This window comes from Periplaneta americana, chromosome 3 (genome assembly GCF_040183065.1).
Source record: "Periplaneta americana isolate PAMFEO1 chromosome 3, P.americana_PAMFEO1_priV1, whole genome shotgun sequence".
Taxonomy (NCBI): domain Eukaryota; kingdom Metazoa; phylum Arthropoda; class Insecta; order Blattodea; family Blattidae; genus Periplaneta; species Periplaneta americana.
In genome coordinates this window covers 198,568,153-198,583,116 of record NC_091119.1, presented here as the reverse complement: position 1 = coordinate 198,583,116, position 14,964 = coordinate 198,568,153, and the positions used below count along the sequence as shown (strand labels likewise).

The following is a 14,964-nucleotide window of genomic DNA, read 5'->3' as shown; positions in this document are numbered from 1 at the left end:
TAAATTTAATGATTATATATATATATATATATATATATATATATATATAAACTTAACCTACTCAGTCCAACTTAACCTAACTATATAAAACTAATAGAAGATATGTAGGCTACAAAATCTAACCGAACTGTATAAATCAGTAGAACGGATACATACAAAATCTAACTTAGCGACATAAATCAATGAAAAAGATATGTACAGAACCTAATCTAACTATATAAATTAATGGATCAGTTATGTACTGTACAAAACCTAACCTAATTTCACCAGCAGTATCACTATTTAATAACATGTTATATATCTGAACTGTCTGAAATAATTTGAACTATCGGCAACAAAAACTAGAAACTGAAATAAAACAACTTTAAATATATATTTTCTTCCTCGCGCAATCAATAGGCTCCCAATTCAAATCACAAGCATTGTAATTTGTAGGTTATACGTCATTAATTTGTTATTGTTTGTTCACTTGTTTTGAAAGGCATTGTGGGACTTCTATTACCAACCAAATTGTAACTCTACACTTTGCTGGCGTAAAGTGACACTTTGTGAAGTGCACTTCTTCAATCGTCTATGAATACCACTAATATGAAAGAGCCACTTTCGTCAAAAGTGTCACTTTGCAAAGTGGTGATATAAAGTGTCGACTATGAATACCAGCCTGAGTCCACTTCCACAAGCTGCGCTGCAATCAAAGTGATTGTATTAAAATAAAGTACCGGGTTTTTAATGTCCCTCCATGGTTTTGAGGTTTTTTTTTTTTTTTTCGTTGTTGGTAACTCTATAGCATCTATTATATGTTTTATGGTTGTGCTAACAGATGGAGTTACTTGTCAACAATGTGACGCTGAAACGTGTGTTCAGGTTACTGCCCAGCGACAGTCCTGATGTATTTTTATATTTGTGATGATTGGTTAATTAATATTAACCCAGCACACTCACAATCACAATCACATTCATAATTTCTACCTTGGGACTAGGAGAGATGGCTATGCACAACTTCTAATCACTAAATTGTGCACCAATATGCCTGGGTTAAACCCCAAATCTCTCCACAGTGCATATGAAGGGAAGTATGTATATACATTTTGCTGGTTGAGTGAAAGAGAAGGCCTTACGGCCTTAACTCTGCCAGCTAAAATACATCATCATTATTATTATTATTATTATTATTATTATTATCACATTCGTACAAACTTCCAGACTCTAGACACCCAGGGAATTCTTCTTCTTCAAGAAAAATTCACCGAGATCCGAGCCCGGGAATCGAACCCGGGACCTCCCAATCTGGAAGCCAGCATGCTGACCAACAGACCACGGAGGCAGCCTATTTTTGAGGTTTTGAAATAAAGATTCTTACACGAACATAGAAGAGACAAATAGAGGTCACTAAGATAAAGTTTTTCTTATGCAAATCTAGTCTTTCAGGTAAAGCTCCCTGTAAAGCAGATTTGAATAATTTCAAGGGAAAAATTTGTTCCGGGGCCGGGTATCGATCCCGGGACCTCTGGTTGAACGTACCAGCGCTCTACCAACTGAGTTACCCGGGAATTCCACCCGACACCATCTCAACCAGAGGTCCCGGGATTGATACCCGGCCCCGGAACAAATTTTTCCCTTGAAATTATTCAAAGTTTTTCTTGTTTTCAAGCTGAGGTGAGAGGCAACTCTGTGTGTGTGTGTGTGTGTGTGTGTGTGTGTGTGTGTGTGTGTGTGTGTGTGTGTGTGTGCGTGCGTGCGTCTCCATGACAGGACTGACCCATTTTCAAATTGCACACCACTTCGGCGGGCCATGTTATGCATGATGTGTGTATGTTACTAGGATGAGTGTATGTTAAGTGTTCGTGTAAGTGTAGTGTAGGGAATGGGTGAGGATGATGGTGGTGAGGAAGGGAGAAGAGGAAACCCGGTGTTGGCACATAGCCTACTCCTGCCGAATAACACCAAGGGGGCCGCCAGGCTTAACGTACCCATCCGACTGATGAATCACTATCAACAATGACATATGCCTTCCCTTCATATGCACTGCGGAGAGATTTGGGATTTAACCCAGGCATATTGGTGCACAATTTAGTGATTAGAAGTTGTGCACCGCCATCTCTCCTAGTCCCAAGGTAGAAATTCTACAAGAAAATTTCTGACCCCACTAGGAATCGAACCTGGGCCGGCTAGTCTGGAGGCAGACATGCTACCACAGAGCTAACTCGGCGAACATAGAAGAAACTATTGTAATACACTGGAAAATCAATATCAATACATATATACACGTAGATTTAGAGTTAAATTAAGAAATAAAAACAAACCTACACATTACCGAGATACTACTAACCTGGTGATCTTTGATTGCCTGAATTAAATCCTTTTTGAAAGGATAAATTGGTAAGCTTCTTCTTGTTTCCTGAAGACTGAGTTTCTTCCTTTCTGCATCTGACAATTTAGGTTCATCATCCTGTAAGAAATAACACAAACTTTTCGTAACATGAACACATATCTTTAGCTGTTATAGAAATAATAATAATTCTACTAAGATTATGTTTACAGCAAATGTATTTCTTCAACTTAACTACATCAGTATATGAGATTTTTAATTCAGAACAGCAGACATATAAACACAGTCTAGTATATACAGTCACGAAGCTCAATACTTAAATATGCATCCATAGATAGTTGCTAACCACCAGGATCGCTACTATCGCCTCATCACAGACCCTTTCCCTAGCAGACGATAAAATGTATTGCATTTTCGATATCATGTTCTTTTGAAAAAATTAACACCTTCCTTCCACTATTGAAATATGAAATACATAAGGTTTATATATTATTTTCATAAAGCATATATTATATTTTATAAACTCACCTTCCTGGATCTTTCAGAAGAAGGATAACTCTGACCTCTTTTTCTTACTATTTACAGTGCTACAAACGTCTCCTTGTCCCATATTATTACTCAAATTATTGTATTTTAACCATTTACAGTTATTACAACCGATAACGAACATTTCACAGTTTACACAACTTTTCACAACAGTGCGAAATACGGCACAGTCAATGCCTTTTCGATCTAGACCAGGCCGTAATGTTTGTTCGGGTTTTCTATTTCAGTGTATGGAGCTCAGTGAAATATTATAACTTTATTGCGTATCATTGCTAAGTTTTATTTAGTGTAATGTGTCCATAAGTTCCGTTTATTTCTTGTTGCATAATATGTTGCAGAAATAATTACAAAACTGTGTTATTTTAATGCGAAGAGGATTTTACATGTTCACATAATCTGTTCGCGTCAACATTTTAAGTTTAGAATGGAAGCTATTTTGAGGTTTAAGAAAAAAGAATTTATATTGTGATTTTAATTTAGCACATCTACCTTCCTTAATCGTAGGCAGAAAATTTTTCATACAACTCCTATGAAATTAGTGTATGTACGATTGTGTTACTTCGTCCCTTACGTAGTGGATAAATACAATAATTCTGTACCCAATTGAAGTATTAAAATACAGACAAATTGAATGTGTGGGGTATCATACATGACATTATGCTTAATTATAATGTATAATTGCGACTATAGGAATATAAGTTAAATATAGTAAACATAACCTATAATTTCCATATGACATAACATACATATGTAATGGGACGGCATTGGAGACCACTAAAATTAGACAGAAAGAGACAACTGGTATAGTAAATATAACCTATAATTTCAACATATCTAAATAACCATGCGGTGCAACTGAAAATCATTGAATCGTGCATAAAAGAATGTACAAGAATTTCGCAATATTTAATCTAAATAAAGGCAGGTATTACACATACGAACAACGTAATTTTCACACCAAAAATAATATTACTCTCAAGTAAATTATGTCTGAATCATTGTTTTAAATTTTATTAATGCAATTACACTACATTTGAGAGAAATATATGTTACTCTTTATGCATTCAGACTATTTATATGGTCGAAACGTGAGTCACATGGTCTGTCTTACAGCCTGTATTAGATCACAATGGCAGTCTATTGTTCCTAGAACTCTCAGCGCTCCAAGTGGCTAGCAACTATCGCGAGAAATGCAAAAAAAAAATCATCCCAAGCTTCGTGACTGTATATAGTAGACTGTGATATAAATATGATATTTTTATGTAGCAAAACACTATGGAAAGATGTCAGTTTCAACTTTACAAAGATGAAACCATTACAGAAGTGGCGGATTAGTAATTAAGACAACCTAGAATATACATAGGACTGCATGATTGCACAATATAGCTACAACATAAAGTGAGTTCCAAAATTTTCCAGTTGAAGTTATCAATATTATATTGGTACGAAGACTAGCAAAGCATGTACACCTTGGAGGATCAAATTGTTGACATGTGCGTGTAGTTTGTGGTTCAAGTGTACTGGAACTGTGAACAAGAGTACAGCTCACAGACAGAGGGACCTACAAACAAGCATACTTTTTCCATTTCATTTAGAACAAGTCCCTCTAATATACAGGATGAACCGTAAATAATGTCGTTAATTTCAAGGGGTTATTCTTTGAGATATTTCACACAAAAAGTTAAAAAAAAAGAAATTTGCTCGCTTTTGCTCCCTTTACAAGAAAAAAATTATTTTATATGAAACATTTCATAACGTATTTTGGGAAAGCTATTGAATTAATTCTCAATATGCTCAGTCAGTTTCAGAGAGCAGTGTATTATGATAATAAGTGATTAAAAATATTTTAATTTTGTTTCTTAAATGTACACAAATTTGATCCAAACAAATGTAAGTTTTTGTTTTGCAAAGGAATTTTAAACTCGGGAGGAAATTAAACGCAGAATAAATGTTCATTACTTTAACGTAAAATAACCATATCATATTTTATTTTTTCCATTGGAGTTTTAAATGTTTTAATTTTCTTTTTATAACGTGAAATAAGCTTAATTTTTGTTTATGATCTCTAGAATATTCAACTGAAATGCGAATGCAGAAATATTCCTTAATCTTCTCAATTTAGTTTGAAATAAGTCTATCTCATTATCTCTGAATATTTAATTAAAATTTTAGGTTGTAGGGTTTTATTTTAAATTTTCCAAGATTTTGTTTAATGTGAAATGAGCATTGTTCATTCCCAGTGCTCTAACACAAAAATTATTTTTTCTTACACGTTTAAATGCAATGTACATGACAATATTATCTTCAACAAGCCAGCTGAAGGGGGTTGTTCAGAGCAACACAACTTAATGTGTACTTCCTGCTGATTGCAGCATTGTACAATCTCATAATTCATGATGTTTTAAAATGCACGTTTTTCGGGAAAACTATTCAAAACATAGCAAAATGGTATTTGACTGTTTTGTTGCTCTTTACTGAAGGCATCATCCACCAGAATTAATGACATTGCTTATGGTTTACTCTACATATATGCAGTCCAAACCTGAGTAACGGTCAGCGCTTTTGGCCGTGAAACCAGGTGGCCCGGGTTCGAAACCCGGTCGGCGCAAGTTATCTGGTTGAGGTTTTCTCCGGGGTTTTCCCTCAACCCAATACGAGCAAATGCTGGGTAACTTTCGGTGCTGGACCCCGGACTCATTTCACCGGAATTATCACCTTCATATCATTCAGACGCTAAATAACCTAGATCTTGATACAGCGTCGTAAAATAACCCAATAAAATAAAAATTAAAAAAAAAAAATCTACATATATGCAAAACGTTATTTTTTAAGATTAACATTAAAAGCAACCTGGAAAGATATCTTCTTTATGAACAAATAATATCTCTTACCTCTTGGTCCGACTTAGAACCAGGCATCCTCAGAGCCTGAATGAATTCAATTTCGTCGTCTAGAACCAATTCATATTCATTGTCTTTCTCATGAATCTTCTCCTTATCACGAGCGCCAAATCTGAATACGGCTGAAGACATCTGTTCCTCCTCCCACTTGCGCTGTTCATAGTGGGGTGCCTTCTCACGTTCATCCACCTCCACATATTTCTCATCAGCTTGTCCCTAAGAAACAAAATTCACAAATGTTAGGAAGGAAAACAATTTACACAAATTTCAGAAAATCCCCTTGATCGTGTGAAACATCTATACTAGAATGAAAGTAATAAACTACAATATGGCGTATTATATCGCTGTTGAGGCTAGCCATTACTGAGTCATAGCAAATCGATACTTCCTCCTCCCCTCATGCTTGTGAGTGCAGCAAGGACATCGCGCCTCACTACAAGGCTTCTGCCACAAGCCTCTTGCAGTGGAATGACTGCCGACAGTGAATTTAATATATGCAAGGACCGGCCCCGAGGTTCACTCAGCCTCCTATAAAATTGAGTACCGGGTCCTTCCCGGGGGTAAAAGGCGGTCAGAGCATGGTGCCGACCACACCACCTCATTCTAGTGCCGAGGTCATGGAAAGCATGGGGCTCTACCTCCATGCCCCCCAAGTGCCTTCATGGCATGTTACGGGGATACCTTTACCTTTTACCTTTACTGGCAGCACTGCTACTTACAGACCTGTTACTAAATCTACGTACATAGGTTGGATAAAAAGTAATGGCAACACTGCTGTCACGTGACGATGGTGCGTTAGAGAGCTGCCAGCTGTATGGACATGAACAAAGACTGTTAGATGAGTTAGTGCAGCCAGCGGCGACAGTACTCTGTCAATCTACTGCAGAGTGTAGAACGTTGACTTTCATAGGGATAGTGCGAGCACCCTAAGATCATGTTTTCAAAACTAGAGCAACGTTCCTGGATCAAAATTGAAGTGGCACGAGGTCGTAGTGCACAAGAATGTTTTCAGGGACTGCGTGAAGCATGTGGCGATGCAGCGTTGCCATATCGCACAGTGGCACGATGGGTTAAAGCGTTCCGGGAAGGCCTAGTTGGAAGTGCTGTGAAGGTGATGTTCATTGTGGCGTATGACATTGATGGGGTAATACTGCACCACGCTGTACCTCCAAGGCAGACGGTAAACGCGGACTACTACTGCAGGTTCCTGCAGCACCACCTTCGTCCAGCCCTCAGGAGAAAACGACGACACTTGGGGGTACAGAACCCCATCATTCTTCATGATAATGCAAAGAGTCATACTGCTGCTGCTGTCAAGGACCTCTTGCGTCGCTGGCAATGGGAGATTCTGGAACATCCTCCGTACTCACCCGATATGATCCATGCAATTATGATCTTTTCATCAAAGTGTAAGAACCACTGCGAGGGACCCGGTACAATACCAGAGATGAACTTATCCATGCTTTAGGGCGGTCAATACGGAACATCAACAAAGATGGACGTGCTGATGGTGTACGACGCCTTCCAAACATTTGGCAAAAGGTGATAAATAAGGGGGCTACTATATAGAAGGTACGTAAATGTTGTACCCCTGTGAATAAAGCCATGTCAGAAATATCGAACTGTTGCCATAATTTTTTATCCAACCCAAGTATTACTCTGTGAAAAGATTTATTAAATCTACATACTTAGACTTCAACAAACAAAATTTGATAACACAATCTCAAGGGAAAAAATGGAACTCTATGCATCATAATCCACAGTTAATTCCCGATTTACCACGAAAATTGTCTGTAGCTGCATTTTGATTGGCAACAGGCCATGATTGTTTGGCCAAACACCTGCATAGAATTGGAATATATCAGTCCCCTAACTGCCCATTGTGCAACTCAAACCAAGAAATGGATTCGGAACACCTCAAAATCTGTGCTTCAGTGGCTGACCATGATAATATCTTTGAAAAATATTGGAGTGCAAGAGGTCAAATGACTTTATTGTCAAACGCCTGGCATTAGAAAACAACAACATATATGCAAGGACTGGAGTGAAACCAAATGTTACAATACATCGTTATTACAAACTCATACAGTTACTAGGAATAATAACTTAAATTGTTTTGGTAGGCTACAGTGGCGGCTCGTGGGTATTGAATTCAGGGGGGCTGCATACAGAAATAAACCATGCAACTTATCTTATTTAAAGATTAGTTCCATGCGCCTTGTCTTGTAGGTTGTAAACTTTTGAATCATCATCTTATTAAAATCCGATATGTCGTTTAACATAGTCTTTAAAATGGAAAACATATGAGGTCAGTCTCTCTTCTCTGACCGCATTTCTAAGATAGGATTTTACTCTCTTCAAACACGAAAAGCAACGTTCTGATTCGGAAGTTGTCATTGGTATGGTGATAACTATGCGTAGTAGTTTCACAATTTCTGAAAATGAGGCCTGCAAGTTCTCAGATAGAAGAAACTGCTAGAGCTTGACTGCGTCACTGATATTTCTGAATTCTTATCTCTGATACAACACAGTGAGTTCCGTTTAGAGTTTGCCTTTATCGAACATTGGAAAAAGCTTCACATATACATTTAGGTCATTTTCAGGAAGTGAGCTTTTGTAGCATTCAAATTTTTCTTGACACAGAAGAGAAGATAATATCAGATGATCTATGAACTGCTGGAATCGGGTATTAGCTTGTGTGATAATGAGGTCACGCACTTCCTTGGCTGCCACAACCCTTGTCTGAATCCCTTCGACGTTACGACGCTTTTTAGGGTTTTCATTTTCACAGATCCGACTATGCTACCGAGGCCGACTCTGCATATCAAGCTTTGTTAATGCCATACAGACAATATGGAACACTGCACAGTAATGTTGAGCAGCGAGATCTGTGTTTAAAACTGCGCACTACTGACAAAATGCTGCAAATTTTGCAGCACCTGGAAACTCTGGATTCAACGGCAAGGGGCAGCAGGGGGAGGGGTAAAACTAACGCGCAAAGCATCCGAGACGAGACTGGCAGCTCCAGGGGAGGAAGTAGCTTCACCCATAGTCCCCTTGTCTCTGGTTTCGCTCTTGCAGCAACAAGGGAGGAAGTGACTTCACTAACCATTGTCAATGAGAGCGAAATTCTTTAAAAAATTCGAGCCGCTAAATAGAGACTGCATAATAAATGTATTTCACAACATGAAACGAGACAAGAGCCACAAATGTCTGGGGGTGCTGCAGCTCCGCAGCCCCCTTTCGAAAGCCGCCCCTGGTAGGCTATGTCTCAAAAGCCTCTAAAGAGCTTCGCCATTGTTTTTAAGTCCCTGATTATTATACAATTAATTTCTACAACCATGATCTTAAACATACCTTTTTGGAGTCTTCTGGCATATGATAACGCTGAACTCTCTCAAGTTCCCGTGCCTTTTCATGCTCCTTTGCCAACTGAAGCAACTTCTTCTTGTGGTCACGTTCTTTACGCTCCCTTTCTGTTAAGCTACATAACAAACAAATGTTCATATAAGTATTCCTGTATGTATATTTACTTACAAAATTAATTATCAGTAACTGATACATGTACTCACTCCACTTCCTGAAACAGATACTCGTCATCCAAGATATCTGCTTCTAACTCTGCTACTTTATCCTCCTTCCTCTTCTCTAAATATTTCCGCCTTGATTCTACTCGCAATTTTGGAATAATTTTTGCTCGATCCTCTGCTTCTAATTTCAGTCGTTTGGCTGCCTCTTCATACGATCGTTTATCTGAAAATACAATTACAGCTTGTACTATACAAATCTAAAGGACAGAGAAATTTGGGAAGTTTTAAGTGCTGTATCTCCAATTAAATGTGGTGTTCCTCAGGGCTCTATTCTTGGTCCATTCTTGTTTCTTATTATGATAAATGACTTGCCATACAATGTATCGGCTAAAACTATAATGTATGCTGATGATACAACTTTTGTTATCACACATAATAATACTGCTGAGTTAGATTTCATGAAGCAAGCTGTATTTGCTGAAATAGGAAAGTGGTTTTCAATTAATGGATTTATTGTTAATGATGAAAAAAACTCATGTGTTAACTCTAAGTTTGAAACAAACCCAAAATAATGTGATAAATGAATCCGTAAAGATGTTGGGTATGTATCTGGATCCTAAACTAAGGTGGAACAGCCATGTCAGTTATGGATGTAAAAGAATTTCTAGAGTAATATATCTCTTGAGACGTATCATGTACAAGATTCCCAAACATTATTTAAAACAAGTTCACTATGCACTATTTGAAAGTGTTATTAGATATGAATTACTTTTATATGGAAATAGTTCTGACCTTTCAAACATTCTGTTACTGCAGAAAAAGACAGTTCGTATTATAACAATGTCATCACCCAGATTATCATGTAGATCTCTTTTCAAAAATGAAAAGATTATGACAGTCTACAATCTATATATTTTTGAACTTTTAATGTACGTAAACAAGAATATTACTAATTATACAAGTATAGTAGATCTGCATCGCTATGAAACCAGAAATAATGATCAATTTTTTTTTATTTTTCATTTTATTGGGTTATTTTACGACGCTGTATCAACATCTAGGTTATTTAGCGTCTGAATGAAATGAAGGTGATAATGCCGGTGAAATGAGTCTGGGGTCCAACACCGAAAGTTACCCAGCATTTGCTCGTATTGGGTTGCGGGAAAAGCCCGGAAAAAACCTCAACCAGGTAACTTGCCCCGACCGGGATTCGAACCCGGGCCACCTGGTTTCGCGGCCAGACGCGCTGACCGTTACTCCACAGGTGCGGACAATAATAATCAATTAAACGTACCATTTGTCAGGTTGCAAAAAACACAATCAAGCTATGTAATTACTGCAGTAAAAGTATATAATAAGATATGAACAAATATAAAGGCACTTAATGAAACATAATTTAAGAGATGCCTACAAAATAATCCCTTTTATAATATGAATGAATTTTTTGAAAATGATGTAGTATTTTAGTTAAATTTTATTATTTTTTTACTCTTTTAATATTTTAAATATTGACACATTGTTTTTTATATTATTACATTGACGAGGCCTCTTGTAGTCCAGTACCTTCAAGCAAATAAAGAATAATATGAAATTGAATAAAAAACTGACTGAGATTGTAACAAACCACGAGGCATAAAACAGGATCGAATGATGATGATGAAGATAAAAAATTATTACACTGGATTGCTGCATAAGTTGGTAGTGTTTTCGTTTCGCGTGTTGGTACTTCGGTTGCTATGGGTTTATTTACTGATTGTCATTTTTTATTTGAAGTTTAATTGAGGACCGTTTTCGCAAAAGTTACTAACTGCAAAATTTGCAAAATTGAGATTTGGGGGATTTGTTAACATAAAGCAGGCCTCTACACGATGTTAAAGTTATCTTAGTAAAATTGAATTATTTCTCTTCATTGTAGTGTGTCAAAGTTATATTACCGGTTGTTCTGTATGCCTGTGAAACTTGGACTCTCACTTTGAGAGAGGAACAGAGATTGAGAGTTTTTGAGAATAAGGTTCTTAGGAAAATATTTGGGGCTAAAAGAGATGAAGTTACAGGAGAATGGAGAAAGTTACGCAACACAGAGCTGCACGCATTGCATACTTCACCTGACATAATTAGGAACATTAAATCCAGACGTTTGAGATGGGCAGGGCATGTAGTACATATGGGCGAATCCAGAAATGCATATAGAGTTTTAGTTGGGAGGCCGCAGGGAAAAAGACCTTTGGGGAGGCCGAGACGTAGATGGGAGGATATTAAAATGGATTTGAGGGAGGTGGGATATGATGGTAGAGACTGGATTAATCTTGCTCAGGATAGAGACCGATGGTGGGCTTATGTGAGGGCGGCAATGAACCTCCGGGTTCCTTAAAAGCCAACAAGTAAGTAAGTATAGTGTGTCAAAGTGTGATGGTTGCACCTATAACCTATTTGTCTTCATTCAGGTTTTTGTCTCTCCTGTAAAATTTAGTTTTTTCAGTTAGCAAGTTTTGCAAAAACAGTCCTCAATTGTTGTGCTTGAGTTTACATAATATTGAAATTTTCATTTCTGCAGATAGTGAGTGGAGCTGTGGATGCTAGAAAATAGAGTGTCAAGTGGAGAATGAAGCAGAGGCGGCCAGATAAGAATATGGATCATATGAGGAAACATAGACGAAAGCAGAAAACTAAATGAATGAGTGAATATATTAAGTGGGAATTGCTTTAATTAATTTTTATAGTTTCGATGTATTTCATGTTTTCCTTGTTTTAATTAATTTTTACTGAACAAATTCTGTAGGTTACAGTTAGGGAACAAATGCAGGTACTGTATATTATACTATATTTCGTTTCTCTGCAAATACATCTTATAACATAATCATGTATGAAGTACACAGTTGTAGGACTCAGGCAGTTATGGGAACTGAGTGCTTATTTCATTATTTGTTGTAGTTCACTAGGGCGCGCTTCCGAACAGGGGCAGCGGCATATCCCCTAAGGTTACAGCCCAGTTCAGGTGTGCGTGTATTAATCGAAAAAAATGTCATATAAATATGGGTCCTATTCTCAATATTTTCTAACCCCTAATTTTCGATTAATACACACACACCTAAACTGTGCTCTAACCTTAGGGGAAATGCCACTGCTCCTGTTCGGAAGTGCGCCTCTTCACTATTTTTCAGTAGTTACTGCTTTAATAAAAGTTTTGTCTTCTTCACATTACATCGTATCATGTGTTTTATATCCCTATATTCCTTTACTTCACTAGGAACCACAATGTTTGCACTTCCATTACCACGCACCTCTGATTTCACACGTAATTTAACACATTTCCGAACAATTTTCTTTTCTTTAAATATTTCCCTATAAAATCCTTACTTACTTACTTACAAATGACTTTTAAGGAACCCGAAGGTTCATTGCCGCCCTCACATAAGCCCGCCATCGGTCCCTATCCTGTGCAAGATTAATCCAGTCTCTGTCATCATATCCCACCTCCCTCAAATCCATTTTAATATTATCCTCCCATCTACGTCTCGACCTCCCCAAAGGTCTTTTTCCCTCCAGTCTCCCAACTAACACTCTATATGCATTTCTGGATTCGCCCATACGTGCTACATGCCCTGACCATCTCAAACGTCTGGATTTAATGTTCCTAATTATGTCAGGTGAAGAATACAATGCGTGCAGTTCTGTGTTGTGTAACTTTCTCCTTTCTCCTGTAACGTCATCCTTTTTAGCTCCAAATATTTTCCTAAGAACCTTATTCTCAAAAACCCTTAATCTCTGTTCCTCTCTCGAAGTGAGAGTTCAAGTTTGACAACCATACAGAACAACCGGTAATATAACTGTTTTATAAATCATAACTTTCAGATTTTTGGACAGCAGACTGGATGATAAAAGCTTCTCAACCGAATAATAACAGGCATTTCCCATATTTATTCTGTGTTTAATTTCCTTTCGAATATCATTTATATTTGTTACTATTACTCCTAGGTATTTGAATTTTTCCACCTCTTCGAAGGATAAATCTCCAATTTTTATATTTCCATTTCGTACAATATTCTCGTCACGAGACATAATCATATACTTCGTCTTTTCGGGATTTACTTCCAAACCGATCGCTTTACTTGCTTCAACTAGAATTTCCGTGTTTTCCCTAATCGTTTGTGGATTTTCTCCTAACATATTCACGTCATCTGCATAGACAAGAAGCTGATGTAACCTGTTCAATTCCAAACCCTGTCTGTTATCCTGAACTTTCCTAATGGCATATTCTAAAGCGAAGTTAAAAAGTAAAGGTGATAGTGCATCTCCCTGCTTTAGCCCGCAGTGAATTGGAAAAGCATCTGACAGAAACTGACCTATACGGACTCTGCTGTAAGTTTCACCGAGACACATTTTTAATTAATCGAACTAGTTTCTTGGGAATACCAAATTCAATAAGAATATAATATAATACTTCCCTCTTAACCGAGTCATATGCCTTTTTGAAATCTATGAATAACTGATGTACTGTACCCTTATACTCCCATTTTTTCTCCATTATCTGTCGAATACAAAAAATCTGATCAATAGTCGATCTATTACGCCTAAAATCACACTGATGATCCCCAGTAATTTCATCTACGTACGGAGTTAATCTTCTCAAAAGAATATTGGACAAAATTTTGTACAACGTGAACAAAAGTGATATTCCTCGAAAGTTACCACAGTTGGTTTTGTCCCCCTTCTTAAAAATAGGTACAATTATGGACTCCTTCCATTATTCTGGTACAATTTCCTTTTCCCAAATAGCAAGTACTGTTAATCCTTAACTGTTAAAATCCATCTCCACAAAAAAATCCTTACAAATTCAATAATTTTAATTTCCAAAATCACTGGAACTAAAATTTTTCACGACTATCATCAGAATTGTGATAATTTTTTAAAAGGAACACCTACACTTTTACACTTTTAGCACATCCCACAAAAAAATAGCTGGGTAACTCACCTGAGCCAGAAGGTTGGGCAACGTTCCTCGTCTTGTCCTTGTCCCTCTGCTTAAGCCTGTCGGCAAACTCATCTCTTTCTTTTATGTCTCGCAGCCTTTGCTTCTCCGCATTATCATCCGAATCTGACTCTGACTTATATCTGCTCCTCTTATGAGACTTGGAATGTCTGTCTTTATGATTGCTCGACTTTGACTTGTCATGACTTCTTCTGTGTTCAGACCGATCATGCCTTGAAGAATGTCTCGATTCACCCCTCGAATCCTCATCACGATGACGGCCCATTATTTATTTACCTGTAATAAAAAATTGTAAAAGTGACATTAAAATACTTCGTAATAACAGGCAAAACGCTGCAACTATGTAATGAAATTAAGAAAGCAAATTCTATGACAAATATATGAAAAACAAGCTTCTTCTAAGAATGGATTTTGAATACGTGTAAGCACCACGTAATGGTAAAATTTCACTATACGGATTCCTCACTAACTATTATATCTTCAAATACCAAAAAGAGCAGATTTTTCTGCGTATGCCAAATGAGCATCATCATGCTTACGAAAAGGCACTTTTCAGTGACAATTTATTTTGTGTGCACAAGGTTGGAATTCTGAAGTAACAGGGAAAGGAAGGAATCCGCGTTCTGAAATTTATCCAATAGATCACGGTTTATGGTAGTTCCGAGGGTA

General features: G+C 37.2%; 1 protein-coding gene across 1 annotated transcript in view; it reads right to left on the bottom strand.

Annotated features, from left to right (window-relative positions):
- Positions 1-14,964, bottom strand: part of l(2)37Cb (lethal (2) 37Cb) — a 36,445-nt gene that overhangs the window by 21,062 nt on the left and 419 nt on the right. The window contains exons 2-6 of the mRNA XM_069822466.1: positions 14,278-14,571; positions 9,348-9,528; positions 9,133-9,259; positions 5,767-5,991; positions 2,330-2,449 (exon numbers count right to left, since the gene is read on the bottom strand). Coding sequence (XP_069678567.1) covers positions 2,330-2,449; positions 5,767-5,991; positions 9,133-9,259; positions 9,348-9,528; positions 14,278-14,560 — 936 coding nt within the window. The 5' untranslated portion in view covers positions 14,561-14,571. The remainder of the gene's footprint in view (positions 1-2,329; positions 2,450-5,766; positions 5,992-9,132; positions 9,260-9,347; positions 9,529-14,277; positions 14,572-14,964) is intronic.